The sequence below is a fragment of the Erinaceus europaeus genome, chromosome 3 (genome assembly GCF_950295315.1).
Source record: "Erinaceus europaeus chromosome 3, mEriEur2.1, whole genome shotgun sequence".
In the NCBI taxonomy this organism is placed as follows: Eukaryota; Metazoa; Chordata; class Mammalia; order Eulipotyphla; family Erinaceidae; genus Erinaceus; species Erinaceus europaeus.
Window position 1 is genome coordinate 46,604,920 of NC_080164.1, and position 22,848 is coordinate 46,627,767.

Below are 22,848 nucleotides of genomic sequence, written 5' to 3' on the forward strand. Positions count from 1 at the left end.
AATATACGCATTATTGGCTTACCAGAGGAAGAAAGAGAGAGAGAGGAAGAAAGCATTCTTCAGGCCATAATAGCTGAAAACTTCTCTAGTCTAGACAACATCAGACATAAAGATTCAAGAAGCCCAGAGGGTCCCAAACAGAATTAACCCAGACTTAAAGACACCAAGACACATCATATTTAGAATGGAAAGGAATAAGGATAAAGAAAGGACCCTGAAGGCTGCAAGAGAAAAACAGAGTCACCTATACAGGAAAACCCATAAGATTAGCAGCAGACTTCTCCACGCAAACACTACAGGCCAGAAGAGAATGGCAAGATATCTATTGAGTGCTAAATGAGAAAGGTTTTCAACCAAGAATACTATATCCTGCTAAACTGTCATTCAGACTAAATGGAGGCATCAAAACCTTCTCAGACAAGCAACAGTTGAAGGAATCAACTATCACCAAGCCTGCCCTGAAAGAAGTTCTGAAAGGTCTTCTATAAACAGTCAGACTATCATAAATAGGACATATATCAGAACACTCTAAAACTCTACAAGAATGGCATTAAAATATCTTCAGTCTTTGACATCAATAAATGTCAATGGCCTGAATTCATCTATTGAAAGACACAGAGTAGGAAAATGGATCAGAAAACACAACCCAACAATATGCTGTCTACAGGAAACCCACCTAACTCAACAAGACAAACACAGACTTAAAGTGAAAGGATGGAAAACTATCATACAAGCCAATGGACCACAAAAAAGGGCAGGAACAGCTATTCTCATATCTGACATGATAGACTTTAAAATAGGTAAGATTAAAAAAGATAGGAATGGACACTACTTAATGCTCAGAGGATCAGTCAATCAAGAGGACATAACAATTATTAACATCTATGCACCCAATGAGAAGCCATCTAAATACATCAAGCCATCTACTGAAAGAGCTACAGCAATATATTAACAGCAACACAGTCATAGTAGGGGACTTCAACACCCCACTCTCTCAACTTGACAGATCATCCAGGCAGAAAATCAATAAAGACATAAGGGAGCTACATGAAGAGATAGATAAACTAGAACTATTGAACATTTTCAGAGTCATTCATCCCAAGAAACTGGCATACACGTTTTACTCAAATTCACATGGGTCATTCTCAAGGATAGACCATATGTTCGGACACAAGGACAGCATCAGCAAATTCAAGAGCATTGAAATCATCCCACGCATCTTCTCAGATCACCGTGGAATTAAACTAACGCTTAACAATCAACAAAAGATTAGTAATAGTCCCAAAATATGGAAGCTCAACAGTATACTTCTTAACAACCTCTGGGTCAAAGAGGAAATCAAGAAATCAAAATGTTTTGAGACTTCAATGAAAATGAAGACACAAGCTATCAAAATATTTGGGACACAGATAAGGCAGTACTGAGAGGGAAGTTCATAGCTGTACAAGCACACATTAGGAAACAAGAAAAAGCACAAATAAATAGCCTCACTGCACACCTTAAAGACCTAGAAGAAGAAGAACAAAGGAACCCTAAAGCAACTAGAATGACAGAAATAACTAAAGTTAGGGCAGAAATCAATAACATTGAGAATAAGAATACCATACAAAAGATCAATGAAAGTAAATGTTGGTTCTTCGAAAGAGTGAACAAAATCGACAAACCTTTAGCCAGACTCACAAAACAAAAAGAGGAGAAGACCCAAGTAAACCAGATCATAAATGAAAGAGGAGATATCACAACAGACACCGCAGAAATTCAACATATCATGCGAGGCTTCTATGAACAACGATATGCCACCAAGCTAGAGAACCTGGAAAAATTGGACGATTTCCTAGATACCTACCAACTTCCAAAACTAAGTAAAGAGGAAGTGGATAACATGAACAGGCCCATCACAGCTAATGAAATTGAAACAGTTATCAAAAATCTCCCCAAAAATAAAAGTCCTGGACCAGATGGTTTTACAAATGAATTCTACAAAACCTTCAAAGAAGAACTAATACCTCTACTTTTAAAAGTCTTCCAGAAGACTGAAGACACTGGAATACTCCCTGCCAGCTTCTATGAAGCCAACATCACTCTGATACCAAAAGCAGACAGGGACACAACCAAAAAAGAAAACTACAGACCATTATCTCTGATGAACATAGATGCAAAAATATTGAACAAAATTCTAGCCAACCGGATACAGCAGTATATCAAAAAGATTGTTCATCATGACTAAGTGGGGTTTATCCCAGGCATGCAAGGTTGGTGTAATATACATTAATCAATCAATGTGATCCACCACATCAACAAAAGCAAGACCAAAAAACACATGGTCATATCAACAGATGCAGAGAAGGACTTTGACAAAATACAACATCCCTTTATGATCAAAACACTACAAAAAATGGGAATAGATGGAAAATTCCTCAAGATAGTGGAGTCTATATATAGCAAACCTACAGCCAACATCATACTCAATGGTGCAAAACTGGAAGCATTTCCCCTCAGATCAGGTACTAGACAGGGCTGCCCACTATCACCATTACTATTCAACATAGTGTTGGAAGTTCTTGCCATAGCAATCAGGCAGGAGCAAGAAATTAAAGGGATACAGATTGGAAGAGAAGAAGTCAAACTCTCCCTATTTGCAGATGACATGATTGTATACACAGAAAAATCTAAGGAATCCAGCAAGAAGCTTTTGGAAATCATCAGGAAATACAGTAAGGTGTCACGCTACAAAGTTAACATTCAAAAGTCAGTGGCATTCCTCTATGCAAACACTAAGCTAGAAGAAATTGAAATCCAGAAATCAATTCCTTTTACTATAGCAACAAAAACAATAAATGTCTAGGAGTAAACCTAACCAAAGAAGTGAAAGACTTGTATACTGAAAATTATGAGTCACTACTCAAGGAAATTGAAAAAGACACAAAGAAGTGAAAAGATATTCCATGTTCATGGGCTGGTAGAATTAACATCATCAAAATGAATATACGACCCAGAGCCATCTACAAATTTAATGCTATCCCCATCAAGATCCCAAGAACATTTTTTAGGAGAATAGAACAAATGCTACAAATGTTTATCTGGAACCAGAAAAGACCTAGAATTGCCAAAACAATCTTGAGAAAAAAGAACAGAACCAACCGAAGGCATCACACTCCTAGGTCTCAAATTGTATTATAGGGCCATTGTCATCAAAACTGCTTGGTACTGGAACATGAATAGACACACTAAACAGTGGAATAGAATCGAGAGCCCAGAAGTGAGCCCCCACACTTATGGACATCTAATCTTTGGCAAAGGGGCTCAGAGTATTAAATGGGGAAAGCAGAGTCTCTTTAACAAATTGTGTTGGAAACAATGGGTTGAAAAATGCAGAAGAATGAAACTGAACCATTGTTATTTCATCAAATACAAAATTAAATTCCAAGTGTATCAAGGACTTGGATGTTAGACCACAAACTATCAGATACTTAGAGGAAAATACTGGCAGAACTCTTTTCCTCATACATTTTAAAGACATTTTCAATGAAACGAATCCAATAACAAAGAAGACTAAAGCAAGTATAAACCTATGGGACTACATCAAATTAAAAAGCTTCTGTACAACAAAAGAAACCACAACCCAAACCAAGAGACCCCTCACAGAATGGGAGATCTTTACATGCCATACATCAGACAAGAGTTTAATAACCAACATATATAAAGAGCTTGCCAAACTGAACCAAAAGAAAACAAATAACCCCATCCAAAAATGGGGGAGGACATGGACAGAAAAGTAACCATAGAAGAGATCCAAAAAGCCGAGAAACACATGAAAAAATGCTCCAAGTCTCTGATTGTCAAGAGAAATGCAAATAAAGACAACAAGATACTACTTCACTCCTGTGAGAATGTCATATATCAGAAAAGGTAACAGCAGCAAATGCTGGAGAGGATGTGGGGTCAAAGGAACCCTCCTACACTGCTGGTGGGAATGTCAATTGGTCCAACCTCTGTGGAGAACAGTCTGGAGAACTCTCAGAAGGCTAGAAATGGACCTACCCTATGATCCTGCAATTCCTCTCCTGAGGATATATCCTAAGGAACCCAACATATCCATCCCAAAAAATCTGTGTACACATATATTCTTGGCAGCACAATTTGTAATAGCCAAAACCTGGAAGCAACCCAGGTATCCAACAACAGATGAGTGGCTGAGCAAGTTGTGGCAATATATACACAATAGAATACTACTCAGCTGTAAAAAATGGTGACTTCACCGTTTTCAGCCGATCTTGGATGGACCTTAAAAAAATCATGTTGAGTGAAATAAATCAGAAATAGAAGGATGAATATGGGATGATCTCACTCTCAGGCCGAAGTTGGAAAACAAGATCAGAAAAGAAAACACAAGTAGAACCTGAAATGGAATTGGCGTATCACACCAAAGTAAAAATACTCTGGGGTGGGTGGGGAGAATACAGGTCCAAGAAGGATTCAGAGGACCTAGTGGGGGTTGTATTGTTATATGGGAAACTGGGGAATGTTATTTGTACAAACTATTGTACTTACTGTTGAATGTAAAACATTAATTCCCCAATAAAAAAAAAAGAAACGAAAAAAAAAGAAAAGAAACAGACACCACAGCACCAAAGCTCAGTGTGGTAGAAGCCAGGCTTGAACCTGGGTCAATCTCGTGACAAAGGAAGAATAACTTTTTTTTTTCTCAAGGATTATCACTTGGACTCGGTGTTTGCACTACGAATCCACTGCCCCTGTGGCCATATTTTTTGGGGAGGGGTGGAAAGGACAAGAGAGAAATTTAGAGGAATGGGAGCTAGAATAGAGAGGGAGAAAGATACCTACACAAAGCTGCTTCACCACTTGTGAAGCGAACGCCCTGCAGGTGGGAAACTGGGGACTTGAACCAGGATCATTGTGCTATCCTTACGATTTGCACTATGTGCACTATGTGCACTTCACCCAATGTGCCCAGCCCCAGAATAACACTTATTTCTAAGCAAGCCCACCTCATATTTTTGTTGTTGTTGCCAGGGCTTCACTGCTCCAGGTTAACATTTTCAGATGGTGGGGGGAGGGGGCAAGGGGAGAGACACTTTACAGCACTGACGTTTCTTCTAGTGCAGTGTGGGCTGGGTTGGAATCTGGGCTGTGTGCATGACAAAATGGGAGCACTATCCAGATGAGCTACCTTGCAGACTCTATATGTTAAATTTTAATATAGACAAACTGCTTATGTAGTATTATTATATTATATAATAACTATCTGTGGTTCTCTGCAAAGATACTATGTGTAGTTTTAGATAAGTTTTGTTTTGTTTTTGCTAGCCCATCTCATTGTCTTGCATGGCCCAGGAGGTCGTGCACTGGTTAAGTGCTGGACTTAAAAAATTTTTTTATCTCTATTTATTTATTTTTTATTATTTTTTAATCTTTATTTATTTATTTGGTGGATAGAGACCATCAGAAATTGAGAGGGAAGGGGGTGATAGAGAGGGAGACAGACAGAGAGACACACCTGCAGCCCTGCTTCACCACTTGTGAAGCTTTCCCCCTGCAGGTAGGGGCCAGGGGCTCAAACCTGGGTCCTTGCACACTGCTAACATGTGCGCTTAACCAGATGCGCCACCACCTGGCCCCTTTTTAATCTTTATTTATTTACTGGATAGAGACAGCCAGAAACTGAGAGGGAAGGGGGATGATAGCAAAGGAGAGTGACAGAGAGACAACTGTAGCACTGCTTCACCACTTGTGAGGCTTTCCCCCTGCAAGTGGGGACCTGAGGCTTCAACCCGGGTCCTTGTACACTGTAATGTGTGCGCTCGATCAAGCAGGTACACCAGCACCTGCCCCTCCCTTTTTTTAATGCAAAGGGTTAGGTTCATATTCACTGAAATTAAGACAACATGTAATTTCAGACAACTGACAAATGAAAAGATCTGTTCATTACTGAGACAAGTAAAACATTATTAATGGGCAAATTTTTCATATCTAGAAGAAAAAGGGCCTTGGCAAAAACAAAAGTTGATAAACAGAAGCTTTTACATGTAATATCTGACATGATACTTCTGCTGAAACTGTTAAAACTTTACTAAAAATACTCCTATAAAAAACCTAAAAGTATAAAAGATTAAGGGCAGGCTAAATAGCTCACTTGGTTGAAGCCTAAACCCCACACTATTGAAAGAAGCTTTGGTGCTGTGATTTCTCTTTGGGAACTTTTTAAAAAAGATTTTATTTATTAATGATAAAAATAGAGAAAGAATCAGACATCACTCTGGTACATATGCAGCCAGGAATTGAACTTGGGACCTCATGCTTGAGAATCCAATGCTTTATCCACTGTGCCACCTCCCAGACCTCTCTAGATTTTTTTTTTTTGAAGAAAAAGTAGGCCTTTACTACAAATGTGATTAACTACAAATGTGATTAACTGATAACAATTTCATATCTATATTTAAATGTGTTTATTTACTTGATACTGACAAGCAGAAATTGAGAGGTGAGGGGAGGTAGGAAGAGATACAAACACCTGCAATACTGCTTCACCATTTGTGGTGAAGCTTTCTCCCTGCAGGTGGGGACCAGGGGCTTAAACCTGGTTCCTTGTGCACTGTAACATGTGCACTCAAGCAGGTGCACCATCACCCAGCCCCACAAGTCCTTAAATGAGAACGTAACCAGGGTTGTCAAGACAGCTTACCTGAACAGTGCACTTGTTTGGTCATGCCCAAACCCAGGTTTGACCCCACCCCCACCTCCCACCCACACACATGTGGAGGGAATTCAGGAACTGTATAGTTCATTCAAGTGTTATAGTTACTTTCTCTCCTCTCTCTCTCTCTTATTTATTATTGTGTAGAGACAGAGAGAAATGAGAAGGGGGGAGACAGAGAGGGAAAGACAGACACTTGCAGCACTGCTTCACCACTTGCAAAACTTTCACCCTGTAGGTGGGGACCAGGGGCTTAAACCTGAGTCCTTGCAAACTGTGATGTGAACATTTAACCAGGTGTACCATGGCCTGGCCGCCTCTTCTGTCTCTGTGAAGAAAAATTAGCTTAGAGTGATGATGCCCTAACAACAACAAAAGAACATAACCTATTTTTGACTGAAGATGTAATTATTCTGTTTATAGATGACACAATTAGTTTGACCAGGAAAAAGCTATAGTAGGAGTAATGCACATAATTTCAGTTTAATTAATATATATGTGAATGAAATAGCTAACTTTACTCACCAATGTTTAATCTTTAATAACTTGTACTCTCAAGGTTTGTAAAAATTATTCAAATAATTCAAGATTAATGTTTAAATTTTAATATATAAAATGTAAAAAACTTCTGACAGTATAAGATAAAAAGAAAGCACTTCTTTAATCTTTTTTAAAACCAGGGCACTTCTCAGTTCTGGAAGGTACTGGGGAATGAAACTGGGAACTTAAAAGAGTTTCAGGTATGAAAATCATTTACATCACCATTAGGTCATCTCCCCAGAACCAATTTAATGAGACATAAATATAGTTAAATGTCATATAAACTATAGTTTGGGACTGGTGATGGTGGGAGAGGCATTGAAAAACCTTTCTTTAGATCCACCAAAACTATGAGTTTTGAAAGAACAAAAGCAATTTTTATGAACCTAAAGAGACATTACTGAAGAAAACAATTAATTTGACAATGTTAATGTAATTTGACAAAATATAAATAGAAAAAATTATATTTGCAATCATATTTTGGTTTTCTCATTTTATATAAGATTTTATTTATTCTTTTTCCAAGTGGGATTTACTATTCATACAGAGACATAAATGTGATTCCCATTTTTAAAAAATATACTAAAAATATACATTAACCACAACTTACTCTGACTGGAAAGAAGATGAGCATGGCTATTTTCAAATAGCAGTTAACACAAGAAGCCAACATACATAATGATAATGTACACCTCATTTTTTTGAAAAAATAAGTTCTATTTTCACATTAATGCTTTATTCTCAGCTTCTATATGTAACCCTCCAACCTTATTTACATTTACTATGTAATTTTTATTATCATGTATTACTCAAAGGCACTCAATTCAGAGGTTTATAAAGTCCTGAGTTTAAGTAGGGAGTAGGACTCCCAAATAAAATTTGGACACAAATAATTCTAAAGAGCAAAAAGTATGAAAATGTTTAAAGTATAATATTTGTTAAATAAACAATCCATGACCTTAGTAGTAAAGTTTTATAGAATGTCAAAGTACAGACCATGTAAGGCAAAGGAATACCCTCAAAATGAAATTGATTTTCTCTCCCACTTTCATCTGAAAGACTGAAACTGATATATTTATATTTTGTTGCTAAAATCTTAGGAAACTTAAATTAAAAGCAAAGTAAGACAGCATGAAAATGCATTAAGGTAAATAAAAAGCTTCTCATCACAGTCTCTAAAAATAAAAAATAGCAGTCAATAGTCAAAGACAAGTAAATATTGGAAGGATAGTAGAATAGGATGTGGAATCAAACAAGCTGAAAAAAGTTAATGAATAACTTTTAAATGCACCATTTGAAAGAACATTTATAACTGGTCAAATTATTCCTTTAATATTCTTTTAACCAACTAAAAACAAATTTCCAGATGGACAACTAAGGCTTACCAATGTTAAGATGAAAATTAAGCTAAAAGTTAAATCTGTATTTGGTTAAAGAGAAAGATAAATTTTACCTGCAGGAATTTTCTACTGATGCTAAAAACATGAATTAACATCTTTATAACAGAAACGGTTGACAGACATTTCATGGCTTTAAAATGTTTTCTTTATATATGCATAGAAATGTGATGAGGAAAAGAATAGTCTTCTGTTTTATCTGTATAGTTCATAAGGCCTTTGTCGTTGTTAGTCACCTTAGATGTGAATATCAATAGGGCCATTAAATGAAAGCTGGCCAAAAAATTTTCAAAGTGCTACTGTTTCCAACTGATGGATTCCTCAGTTTTCTGGACTTTCTGGGTGACGGTTATTTTCAGTTCTTTTTTCTGGTGATATGTACAGGAAGTTACAGCAGATATATAAAGGGAAGATCAGAAGTCTGCTGTCCAAGTTCATCACCACTTGTTCCTATGAAACAAATTTATAACTTTAATGACAGGTAGAACATAGAAAAAACAAACAAACAAATAAAAACCCCTGAAAATTAAATTTCTGAATTAATTGAACTGAAGGTGATAGTCTGAGAGCCACCACTCAAACCTCAAAACTTCCTCCTACTATCTAAGTGACCTTGGACAAATCACTGGCATTGTCAATTGCAGCTTCCTCAATGTAAAATGTAGACAACAGAATATCTCCCTATAAGCCAAGTGGTGGTTCAGCCAGTAGAGGGTACATGTTACCATGGGTGAGGACTCAGGTTCAAGCTCTTGGTTCCTACCTGCCAGTGGGAAGCTACATGAGTGGTAGAGCAGTGCTGAAGGTGTGTCTCTGTCTCTTCCTCTATCTCTAAAAAAAAAAGTATACACCTAGCAATATTAGACTGAGGATTAAATGCAAAAATACATATAAGAGGGTTCAGCAAAGTCACCATAGATGAAGTGTCAAGGGGCCGGGTGGTAGCGTACCTGGTTGAGCACACATGTTACAGTGCTCAAGGACCTGGGTTCGAGCCCCTGGTTCCCACCTGCAGGGGGAAAGCTTTGCAAGTGGTGAAGCAGTGCTGCAGGTGTCTCTCTTTCTCTCTCCCTCTCTATCTCCCCTACTCTCCCAATTTCTGGCTCTTTCCAATAAAGATCATTAAAAAAAACTTTAAAAAAAAATGAAGTATCAATAATGGCAGTTACTGATGACACAATTTTCAGAAACTTCAAAAGAAGCAAATGCCAGTAACTCTCCTTGGTCAACTAAGAATATCAAAGGAGACCACCTGGGACCGCAACAAGACAGCCTGTATCTACTCCCAAGCCTGAGCAGCTGGTGACAGCCTGGCAGTTTGCCAGTTGAGGCACTACCTCCAGTCTGTTTTACCAAAAAAAGAATGCTGAAGGGAAGAGAGGACTCCCCTGAGATTCACCAAATGCAACTGAGTCTCCATTGCTACTGCCCTCAGAGGCTAGAGCTGCAGCGGGGAGGCCCTGTGCTGACAACTGAGGGGAGAAGAGAAATAACCAGAAAACTCAGGAGAAGATTTACACCCCAGTCGTCTAGCAGTGGGGATGTATAGTGGGAGCCTTTCCACATTGTTCTCCTGATGAGAACATGGTGAATAATTGCCTCAGAACCTGCAGACACTCCACTCTCTCAACTTGACAGATCATCCAGGCAGAAAATCAAGAGAAAGGAGGAAGCTAAATGAAGAAATAGATAAACTAGAACTATTGGACATTTTCAGAGTGAAAATGGTGATTTCACCATTTTCCCCATCTTGGATGGAGCTTGAAGACATCATGTTAAGTGAAGTAAGTCAAAAACAGAAAGATGAGTATGGGATGATGTCATTCATAGGCAGAAGTTGAAAAGCAAGATCAGAAGAGAAAATACTAAGCAGAACTTGGACTGGAGTTGAGTTGGTATATTGCACTAAAATAAAAAAATCTGGGGTGGTTGGGTGGTTGTGGGGAAGATTTCAGGTCCTGGAACAGGATGGAAGAGTCGTATTGTCGTGTGGAGAGCACCTACTAGGGGTTGTATTGTTGTGTGAAAAAGTGATATGCATGTACAAACTATTATATTTACTGTCGATTGTAAAACATTAACCATCCAATAAAGAAATAAAAATAAATAATGGTAGTTATTTTTATTACTATACAAATTTCCAAGTACTTACATTTTTGAGTAGATAATGGTCAAGAAAAAAAAAACTTGGCACTTGGCTTAAATTTCTGATGATCACTACATATGACTAGGATAAGGATAGGAAGTCAATACCAACAAACCTCGTTCCCACATTTGTCTAATATTCTCCACTGTCTTTGTGCAGACATGTCATATTGTGGAGTATAAAATGCATTTGTCAGGTAAAATCAATTTCAGGTTCAGTTACATTTACATACTAGAGAATACCTTGACATCCAAGAGAAGGGAGTTCACACTACACCTGAGAACCATGAATTTAACCTTCATGCTACACATGACTGTTTAGAATCATTTACCAGGGAGTCGTGCGGTAGCACAGCAGGTTAAGTGCACGTGGCGCAAAGCACAAGGACCGGTTAGGATCCCGGTTCGAGCCCCCAGCTCCCCACCTGCAAGGGAGTCGCTTCACAGGCGGTGAAGCAGGTCTGCAGGCGTCTCTCTGTCTCTCTTCCACTCTATCTCCCCCTTCAGTCAATTTCTCTCTGTCTCTATCCAATAATAAATAAATTTTAAAAAATTTAAAAATTTAGAATAATTTACCAAACATTTGGTGAAGAGAATCAATCCTCACATTAAAAGCAACAGTACTTTTATGTGCAGGTGGTGCAAAGTGCAAGGACCAGTATAAGGATCCCTGTTCGAGCCCCTGGCTCCCCACCTGCAGGGGAGTCATTTCACCAATGGTGAAGTAGATCTGCCTGCAGGTGTCTATCTTTCTCTCTGTTTTCCCTTCCTCTCTCCATTAATCTGTGTCCTATCCAACAACAATGACATCAGTAACAATAATAACTACAACAATAAAACAAGGGCAACAAAAGGGAATAAATAAATGTTTTTAAAAATCTTTAAAAAAGGGAGTAGTAGTAGTGAACTCCCTTGTCTTGGATGTCAAGGTATTCTCTAGTATGTAAATGTAACTGAACCTGAAATTGATTTTACCTGACAAATGCATTTTATACTCCACAATATGACATGTCTGCACAAAGACAGTGGAGAATATTAGACAAATGTGGGAACGAGGTTTGTTGGTATTGACTTCCTATCCTTATCCTAGTCATATGTAGTGATCATCAGAAATTTAGTAGTGCAGTGGGTTAAGCGCAAGGACTGGCATAAGGATCCTGGTTCGAGCCCCCGGCTCCCCATCTGCCGGGTAGTCACTTCACAAGTGGTTGAAGCAGGTCTCCAGGTGTCTATCTTTCTCTCCCCCTCTCTGTCTTCCCCTCCTCTCTCAATTTCTCTCTGTCCTATCCAACAATGACATCCATAACTACAACAATAAAACAACAAGGGCAACAAAAGAGATTAAATAAATAAATATTTTTAAAAAGAGAAAAGAAAAAAAATCTTAAAAAAAAAAAAGCAACAGTACTATATGGTACCAAAATTAAAATCTCTGGGTGGAGGGTGAGATGTTCAACTTCACTGGGGGAGGAGAAGGGACACAGACCTTTGGTAGTGGTAATAGTGTTAATATACACTCCTATTAACTTACTGTCTCACAACTATTTAATATGAGAGGGGGAAAAATGGATCGAATGTCTCGAAGTTTCTGATGCATAGACCACAGGCTGAGTATATGTTCCTTCAATCTAAGCACTTGACTTCAAATTCAATTTGAAGTCTTAGCAGTGGGCTCAAATTGTTAATACATTTCTAACAATGACTTGTTCTTTGAAATATTAAATATCCTAAAAGCTTAGACCAGGGAGAACAGAGTTACTTTATAAGATACAGCTATATACAAATAGCATAAAAGGACATAAATTATGGCAAGGTCTGGTATAATACAGCAAATCCTAACAATGGGATTTTCAAAGTTAACCCAATTGCCAAATAACTTGAAACCTTTCCCTTTCTCTATAAAGCCCATACATCTCCCGGTCATGGAACCTCTAGGGCGAGGCTCACATTCCTGCATGCTTCTCTCAAGTCATACCAACTGATACTGCTTCACTTCAGACTGTGTTCAGAGACTTCAGGTGTGGAATGTCAACCCTTCAGCTTCATTACTCTGCCACCAGGTTCCAGATAATAACATGATGCCAACCTGACTTCTCTGGGTAGAGGACACCACCATGTATGTGTCTTGGAGACCCATCTCACCAGATCCCTGCCCTCACTAGGCAAAGAGAGAGATAGGCTGGGAATATGGATTGACCTGCCAACGCCCATTTTCAGCAGAGAAGCAATTACAGAAGCCAGATGGTCCACCTTCTGCACCCCACAATGATCCTGGGTCCATACTCCCAGAGGGATAAAGAACAGGGAAATTATCAAGGGAGAGGATTGGATATGGAGCTCTGGGAGTGTGCACTGTGTGGAAATGTACCCCTCCTATCCTATAGTCTTGTCTATATTTCCATTTTATAAATAAAAATTTAAAAAAGCAATAGTACTGAAATGAGGAGTGCTTTTGCGCATACTTCAATGTACCCTTTGATAATAAGTATCATGTATGTACTACTAAACACTTCAGAGTTTAAAATTGTTTACTAAAGGAGCTGGATGGTGGCATACTTCCTCTAAATGTATAATCAAGTGCCCTTGAGGAAACCATGGATAAAGCAAATAAAATTTAGAACTCTTTGAAAAACATACTCATAATAATTATTTCTGAATCAGATTTTTCCTATTCATCAAACTGCATCTTGTCTTTTAAAAAATATTTATAAATTTATTTATTTTATTGAACAGAGAGAAACTTTGAGGTAAGGAGGGAGAGAAGGAGAGAAACTGGTGGGGGAGATAGCATAATGGTTACGCAAAAAGACTCATACCTGAGGCTCTGAGGTTCCAGGTTCAAACCCCTACACCACCATAAATCAGAGTTGACTAGTGCTCTGATATTTAAAAAAAAAAAGTGGGGGTCGGGCGGTGGCACAGCGGGTTAAGTGCACATGGCACAAAGCACAAGGACCAGCATAAGGATCCCGGTTCGAGCCCCAGGCTCCCTACTTGCAAAGGAGTCGCTTCACAGGTGGTGAAGCAGGTCTGCAGATGTCTGTCTCTCTCTCTCTCTCTCTGTCTTCCCCTCCTCTCTCTCATTTCTATCCAACAACGAACGACATCAACAATAACAATAATAACCACAACAAGGGCAACAAAAGGGGAAAAAATGGCCTCCTGGAGAATGGATTCATGGTGCAGGCACTGAGGCCCAGCAATAATCCTGGAGGCAAAAAAAAAAAAAAAAAGTATAGAGAGGCAGAGAAGCTTCCACTACAGATGTGAACTTGAGTCCTTGTACATGGTGATGTGTATGCTCAACTGGGTGTGCTACCACCACACCCCTTCTTTTATGTCTTAATTAGGCTTTTTGTGGAATTATGAGAAAGTGATATACTGTCATCTTTACTTTCAGAAAAAAAAGGATTCAAATGACAAATACTTTAAGGAAACAACAGAAAAACAAACATACCTGATCCTTTTCAAGTGTAAGTATTTGATAGCCAGTTGTTCTACTACATATTAGTTTTCCACTACTATCAAAAGAGGCCAAACGTAATCTAGGATTAAAAAAAATGTTAAAACTGCATATTAAATAAGCTCTTTTAAATACTTTTTCCTGTTATACTCTCAATGTCTTTTATTCTCTATAGACCTGTCACTATATACTAATTCCCTCCAGATTTATAAGCTTGTCTTGCTACAAATAGCTGATAGAAAAAAATTAGATAAAGTATTTTATTGTAATTATATAGAAAATTTATATATATACACATACATTATCCAAGTTCTCTGACATTAAATCCATGCATACTGATGTGTAATCACAATCCAGCTCCAGAACATTTTCATCTCCTTGAACTGAACTCTGTACCCAGTAATCACTAATACCCGATTTATCCTCATCCAAGCCACCATTCTACTTTCTAAGAGTTTGTCAACTCTATTACCTCAAATCTGTGACAGGCTTATTTTGCTCAGCAGAATGTCTTCAAGATTCATTTTGTAGTCTGTTATCAATTTATTTTTAAAGTTACAAAGTATTCAGCTGTATATATATATTTGTCAAATACTTGGGTGGCTTTCATATTTTGGCTATTGTGAACAATGCAATTATGAAAACGAGTGAACTAATATTTATTTGAGTACCTACTTTCAATTGTTTTGGGGGTAAATACCCAGAAGAGGAATTGCTGGGTCACATGGGTAACTCTTTTAAGATTGAGGAAATGTCATACCATTTTTCACAAAGGATATATACCATTTACATTCTCAATATCATCGTACAAAAGTCCAGTTTCTTCATTTATTCACCAACACCTATTGGTGGTGTTTTGGGTTAGTAGTAATTCTTTTTTTTAAAAAATATTTTATTTATTCCCTTTTGTTGCCCTTGTTGTTTTATTGTTGTAGTTATTATTGTTGTTGTCGTCGTTGTTGGATAGGACAGAGAGAAATGGAGAGAGGAGGGGAAGACAGAGAGGAGGAGAGAAAGGTAGACACCTGCAGATCTGCTTCACCGCCTGTGAAGTGACTCCCCTGCAGGTGGGAAGCCGGGGTTTGAACCGGGATCCTTATGCCGGTCCTTGTGTTTTGCGCCACCTGTGCTTTAACCTGCTGCGCTACAGCCTGACTTCCGGGATAGTAGTAATTCTAATGGGTATAAGTTATTATCTCATTGTGTGTGTGTGTGTGCGTTTTTTTTTTGTTTGTTTGTTTTTTTGGCACTGGGTTATTTTTATGTATAATACCACCACTTCTGGGCCAGTGTTTTTACTCTTAATGAGGGGGTGGGAGAGAGAAACTCAGGAAGATAGATATCATAGCACTGCTCTACTATCAATGGAGTTTTCCTCAGTGCTCTAGTGCCTACATGTGGTCCCAGAGTTTGAATGCAGAATCTCACACATGGTAAAATGTGTGCTCTACTGAGTGAGTAAGCTATCTATCTTCTGGCCCCTATACTTCCTTTTCTTTTTTTGTGGAGTTGGCCTCACAGACATGCAACTTCACTACTTTCAAACTGCTTTTTTTTTTTTTTCCTTTCTCTCCTCCAAAGTCAAGAGACATAAAGAGGCTCCATAGCACAGGTGCTTCCTCTTCAAGGCAAAGCATATGTCCTATTTTTCTATTTGTGCTATCTTTTTAGCACATTTTTTCCTTTCTTTTTTTAAATAATGATTGCATCTGAGGTAATCCTGCTTTACATGACTATAAATGTTTTATTATTTTTTAAAATATTTTATTTTTAATGACAGAGAAATATAGAAATATTACACAGAGAGCTTAGAAATACACCTCCACTCTGGCTTATGGTTTTACTGGGGATTGAACCTGGGACTTTGGAGCGTCAGGCATGAAAGTCTTTTGCATAACCATTATGCTGTCTCCCCAGTCCCATGACTACAAATATTTTAAAGAACAATTTCTACCTCTTTAAAATGTCACCACATCTCATTTCCCACCAAAGCACCAGTATCTCCCCATGTTTGCAACCCCTCAGTACTCCTTGACAACCTCAGTTCTGAGGTCTGAGACCAAAAACATGTCTTCATCTGACTTTGCTCCCCTGCTTTCTTTCTTTACAACACATGAGAAAGCATTAAACAGGGGGTTGGGCGGTAGCACAGTGGGTTAAGTGCATGTGGCACAAAGCATAAGGACTGGCCTAAGGATCCTGGTTACAGCCCCCAGCTTCCCACCTGCAGGGGGGTCGCTTCACAGGTGGTGAAGCAGGTCTGCAGGTGTCTGTCTTTCTCTCCCCCTTCTTTCTCCATTTCTCTCTGTCCTATCCAACAACATCAATGGCAACAATAATAATAGCGACGATAAAGGCAACAAAATGGGGGGCAAAAAAATGGCCTCCAGGAGCAGTGGATTCATAGTGCAGGCACCAAGCCCCAGCAATAACCCTGGAGGCAAAAAAAAAAAAAAAAAAAGCATTAAACAGTCTCTTCTTATAAGTTTCTTTAGAACTTCTCTTCTCCTCCTGGGACCCCTTATGATCCAATTGCTGTCCTTCTTGATGGTTTGCCCTTACCATTATCTTTATTTATTTTAGTTCTCTTTTACATTATTTTCAACTTTAAAACTATTTATTTGGGAGTTGGGCTGTAGTGCAGCGGGTTAAGTGCAGGTGGCGCAAAGCAGGATTGGCATAAGGATCCCGGTTCGAACCCCAGCTCCCCACCTGTAGGGGAGTCACTTCACAGGCGGTGAAGCAGGTCTGCAGGTGTCTATCTTTCTCTCCTCCTCTCTGTCTTCCCCTCCTCTCTCCATTTCTCTCTGTCCTATCCAACAACGACAACAACAATAATAACTATAACAATAAAACAACAAGGGCAACAAAAGGGAATAAATAAAATAGTTTTTTTAAAAAAACTATTTATTTATGAGAAAGTAGGAGGAGAGAGAGAGAAAGAAAGAGCCAGACATCACTCTGGTACATGTGCTGCTAGACTGAACTCAGGATTCTCATGCTTGAGAATCTAATGCTTTATCTACTGCAAAATGTCCTGGACTACTGTTTTATTTTTTCAGGATCAATTCCTCTACCTTGTTCTCCTTTTCTACCTTTGGCTTTTGTCTATTGATGTTTGCCTCTACTGGGTTTTATTTATTTATTTTAGCTCATTTACTCTTTTTTTTCTCTGATATCTGTTAAGGCTTCTTTCATACTTTGACTTTGTTTTCTTCCACAACTTCTCATTTTAGGGAACATAGTTAAAAACAAATCGATGGAGCTATTTGGGAGCTACTCTCTTCCATGATCTGGCTTTCTGGTCCTTCTTCCAGCCATGACACCATCTCCCTAGACAATAACTTGGATCCACCTGCATATCAAATTTCAGGCTCAGAGGAAAAACAAACAAACAATAAACCCCTAGTATAGCCACAGGCCCTTTGGAATATAACTAAAATATGCCTACTAGCTATCTATGAAATGGAGACACCCCCCCCAACTCTTCATCTGCACTATTCCAGTCTTTTAGGTTAATGATTAATCAACAATTTGTTTGGCTTTGTATGCTCTCTTTTTAGCCACCAGGTTCCAGATGCTAGCTAGCATGATGCCAACAAGACTTCCCTGAACTGACAATCTCACCAATGTGTCCTGGAGCCCCGATTCCCCAGAATCCCACGCCACTAGGGAAAGACAGGCTGGGAGTACGGACCTGTCAACGCCCATGTTCAGCGGGGAAGCAATTACAGAAGCCAGACCTTCCACCTTCTGCATTTCACAATGACTTCGGGTCCATACTCCCAGAGGATTAAAGAATAGGAAAGCTCTCAGGGGAGGGATGGGATACGGAGTTCTGGTGGTGGGAATTGTGTGGAGTTGTACCCCTCTTATCCTATAGTTTTGTCAGTGTTTCCTTTTTTTTAATTATTTATTTTCCCCTTTGTTGCCCTTTTTATTGTTGTTCTAGTTGTTGTTGTTGTTATTGATGTCGTCATTGTTAGATAGGACAGAGAGGGGGAGAAAGACACCTGCAGACTTGCTCCACCTCTTATGAAGCAACTCCCCTGCAGGTGGGGAGCCGGGGGCTTGAACCGGGGTCCTTACACCAGTCCATGCACTTAGTGCCATGTGTGCTTAACCCGCTGTGCGACTGCCCGACTCCCCCAGTGTTTCCTTTTTACAAATAAAAATAAACAAGTAAAAAAGGAAAAAAAAGAAACATATCTTTGAAGTCTTTTTTAAAAAATGTTTTCGGCAAGGTGGTGCACTATCCAAGTGACCTATTTTGTTGGCTGTGAAGTCTTCTTTAGGAAGTTTATATAGCTCTATTGATTTTTTTTTCTTCTGTCCTCCCCCACCCCCACCTCCAAGTTGCTATCTTGGTTCACCAGATGGGTGATTTTCTTTTTCTTCCCATCATTGTTGTATGCTCTGAGAACCAGAGTCAGGGGTTTGTGTTTGATTGGGCCTGGCTAGTGAAAAGGGGTTCACAGTCACAAGTGCCTGCCTGAAGAATAAACAATGAGGCTGAACCAACCTGGTAGTGATTTCAGGTTGCAGGTGCATAGCAGTTGGCATGCCATAAATGAGGCATTTCTTCTTGGCTCAGCCCCCAGGGTGTTACTATGAGAACTGAATTCTATTTTTTTTAACTTTTTATTTACTTATTATTTTTTATCAGAGCACTGCTCAGTTCTGGCTTATGGTGGTGGTGGGGACTGAAGCTGGGACTTTGGAGCCTCATATATGAGAATCTCTGCATAATCATTATGCAATCAACCCCCAACCAAGAACTGAATTCTAATATGGTTATTTTCAAGCTGTTCCTGCTACCACTGAAGTTTTCACATTATATTACTTTTCTTTCTTTTAAAAAACTTCTTTATTGGGAGATTAATGGTTTACAGTCAACAGTAAAACAAAATAATTTGTACATGCTTACTATTTCCACATAACAATACAACCCCCACTAGGTCCTAATCTGCCATCATGTTCCAGAACCTGAACCCTTTCTCCCACCCCAGTCTTTTACTTTCAGTACAACAAGCAACTTTTTATTTTCTGTTTTCCTCTGCTGTAAAGTTCTAAGCACAAAACTGTGATTTCACTAGGTGTGCCAGTGCCTGGCCCCAGCACAAAACTGTAATAGACATAGGATGTAGGATTTCAGTGGTGGCCTCTTCTTGACTGTAGCTTATAGGTCATGCTGAGTAGTCTTTTTTTTTTTTTTTTTTTGACCAGAGCATTGCTCAGCTCTGGTTTACAGTGTTACAGGGGACTGAACCTGGGGCTATGGAGCCTCAGGCATGACAGTTTCTTTGCATAACCACTGAGTAGCTTTTTCACTCTTCTGAGTATGGCTTTGTGGATTCTTACCTCCTCAATGCTATGTCACTTGCTTTGGAAGCTAGTCTTGAGATACAAATCCATTTCTATGCAGGGTTTTTCATGTGTGCTATTATTGAGTTGAAGGCCGAAGGACCTTTCTAGGCAGTCATCTTGAACTTCATAATTTCTTTTACAAAAATGGTGCAAGGGCCTTGTACATGTAATACTACTACAGCTCCCAGCTTTTTCATTCGAGAACAGAAAAAGGAAAGACAGAAAAATACAATATACCATAGCACTGCCCCACCATCCCACTTACCCTGGTGTCATATTGCTACCATATGGGTGCTGAGACTCCCCAGGGCCTTGCACACAATCAAGTGTGCACTCTACCGAGTAAGCTGTCTCCTGGCCCCTCATTGTGGTCTTGATTTGCTTTAGCCTAGTGAGTAATGATGTTGAACATTTTTTTTTTATGTACTAGTTAGCCATTTGTATATCTTTATTGAAAGGTTTAAGTTCTCTGTCTATTTTTTTAGTTGGGTATATGTGTGTGTTTTCTTCAGGAATTTCTATACATTACAGATGTTAGCATATTATGAGATGTCAGGTTAACACATTTCTATTCCATAGGCTGTCTTTTTCTCTGTTGAGGTCTTTCAATGTACACATTTTTAATTTTGATCAACTTTCATTTTTATTTTGTTGCCTATGTTTTGGTATCTTATTGGAGAAATCATTGCCAAATACATATAGTTTTTATAATATTTATTTATTGCCTCCAGGGTTATAGCTGGGGCTCTGTGCCTGCACCAGGAATCCACTGCTCCTGGAGGCCATTTTTTCCATCTGTTGTAATTGTTGTTGCTGTTGGATAGGACAGAAAGAAATTGAGAGAGGAGGGGAAGACAGAGAGCAGGAGAGAAATAGATACCTGCAGACCTGCTTCACCACTTTTGAAGTGACCCCCCCATGCAGGTGGGGAGCCAGGGGTTTGAACCAGGATCCTTACACCAGTCCTTGTGCTTTGTACCATGTGCACTTAACTTGCTGCTCTTCCGCCCAGCCCCTAAGGTTTTTATCCTATGTTTCTTTTCTGAGATTTAAGTTTTAGCTCTTATGCTTATTTCTTTGACCCAGTTTGACTTGACTTTTACATGTGGTATAAAATATTTTTATATAAACTGAGTAGTTTTCCAATTTTCTAGCTTCCTTTTTAGAAGATTGTCAGTTCAACAAGCATGCAAAATTGGACATATAAAACCCTACAGAAATTGGGGCTATGAGATAATATGAGTTTATGCTCCCAGTGGAGCATAAACTTTGCCCTTAGACTCCACGTGAGTTGTGGACTGGTGCTGTGGTGTTTCTCCTCTTTTTTTGCCCTATACCTAAACAAACAAACAAACTAGTTTGCTATGAGTGGTGAAGCTGTGCAGGAATAGAGCCTTTTTATCAATGAATGAATGAATGAATAAATTAATTAATTAATTAATTAAAATCCTACGGAAAGCTAAGGATGTCAGTCATGGCCCAATGGAAAAATATCTTGCTTCAGTTCTTATTTGGGCCTTTTAGTTGTTAGGAATTGTAGCATGACAACAACTTTAAGCCTATTACAAACACTGTGTCTTCATATTCCATTCACTTTTTTCTCTGACATCACAGATCTTATTACTTTGATTATTAACACATTTCATAGAAATGGGGCTTTATCAGAAAGGTGGCTCAGTGAGTAGAACACAGTATCAGTATGTATGAGTGTAACGTGTGCTAGAGTAGTGCTGACTACTTTCTCATAAAATAATCTTATCAAAAAAATGGACTTAATTTTCTATAAAATAAAAATTTATAATTTTCAGAGTATGTGTTTTTTAAATATAGTATCTTTAAATATTTTATTAATTTGGGTTGGGGAGACAGCATAGTTATGCCAAAGACTTACATGCCTGAGGCTCTGAGGTCCTGGGTTTAAATACCCACTACCACCATACACCAGAGCTGAGCAGTGCTCTGTTCTCTCTGTATCTTTCTCTCCACATCTCTCTAATAATGATGCAATTTTATTAATTAATAAGTAATTTACTATTATATTATTTTGAGAGGGAGAGTAGTCCAAAGCACTGTACATGTGAGTTGGTGCTCTAACAGGTTGGTTGAACTATATCCCTGGCATTATATATTATATCTTACCAAAGTTCTACCACTGTATTTTATAAGTTATCAAGATGTTTTTCACATTTTATATTTCTCCAGGATTGGAGAGGAGTGAGTGGAGAAATCTTATCCTACCTAAATGCTATACTCCGTCGAGGCTGTAAACTGACAGATCCACTGCAAGGCTGATTCAGTGTATTGCGTTTGAAAATGATGTACCGATTGGTGTAAGTTACAAGCAGGTCAAAGCCGAAGTTAAAACCTGTCCATCGCCAACAGTACTAAGAAACACAAAGCAAAGAGACTCACTTCAGTTTATAGTACTAACAAGTCAAAAATAAAAAGTTTAAGCTGTCTTTTTTCTCCTTATTCCAAATGTATCTCTCATGAAATATCTCAAAAAATATTTCTCAACTTTTTGCCAGTGTCTTCTTTTACCACACAGAAGATATACACACACACACATTACACAAAACAGTATCAAAGCAAGAAAAGCAGTATCAGTAATCACTATTCTTAAGGCACTTTCCTAATATTGCCTTTTCATGATAGTTTCATTACTCTTCCAACTGTAATCCTAACATAAGTAATATGCAGTTCTTTTTAAAAAATATTTATTTATTTTCCCTTTTTGTTGCCCTTGTTATTTTCTTTATTGTAGTTATTATTGTTGTTATTGATGTCGTTATTGCTGGATAGGTCAGAGAGAAATGGAGAGAGGAGGGGAAGACAGAGAAGGGGAGAGAAAGATAGACATCTGCAGACCTGCTTCACCGCCTGTGAAGTGACTCCCCTGCAGGTGGGGAGCCAGGGGCTCAAACTGGGATCTTCATGCTGGTCCTTGTGTTTTGCACCATGTGTGCTTAACCTGCTGCGCTACTGCCCGACTCCCATAATATGCAGTTCTAAGTAGGTATAGCTTTTAGGAAGTTAGGCATTTAGATGGAGGTAATAAGAACCCATTAATATCTATCTTGCTTTAAAAATACTTTTATAAACACCTTAAGTAACTAATGAATCAAGAGATAAACAGCAAAAGTATCTTTAATACCAACATGAGGTTACACAATTTGTTTATTTTAGCACTTAATAGTAAATTAAGATTATTAAGAAAGGTG

General features: G+C 38.5%; 1 protein-coding gene across 6 annotated transcripts in view; it reads right to left on the minus strand.

Moving 5' to 3' along the window:
- Window positions 1-7,733: 7,733 nt before the first annotated feature.
- The window catches only part of GMCL1 (germ cell-less 1, spermatogenesis associated), a 59,454-nt gene continuing 44,339 nt past the window's right edge, over window positions 7,734-22,848 (minus strand). For 2 of the 6 annotated variants that reach the window (XM_060187159.1, XM_060187158.1), the window contains 3 exons: window positions 21,866-22,011; window positions 14,255-14,342; window positions 7,734-9,102 (listed from right to left, as the gene is read on the minus strand). In XM_060187159.1, the coding sequence (XP_060043142.1) occupies window positions 8,974-9,102; window positions 14,255-14,342; window positions 21,866-22,011 (363 nt within the window). In that variant the 3' untranslated portion in view covers window positions 7,734-8,973. Of the gene's footprint in view, window positions 9,103-14,253; window positions 14,343-21,865; window positions 22,012-22,848 lie in introns of those variants that run through there. The other 4 variants (XM_060187160.1, XR_009548922.1, XM_060187161.1 and 1 more) reach the window with 4 other exon arrangements.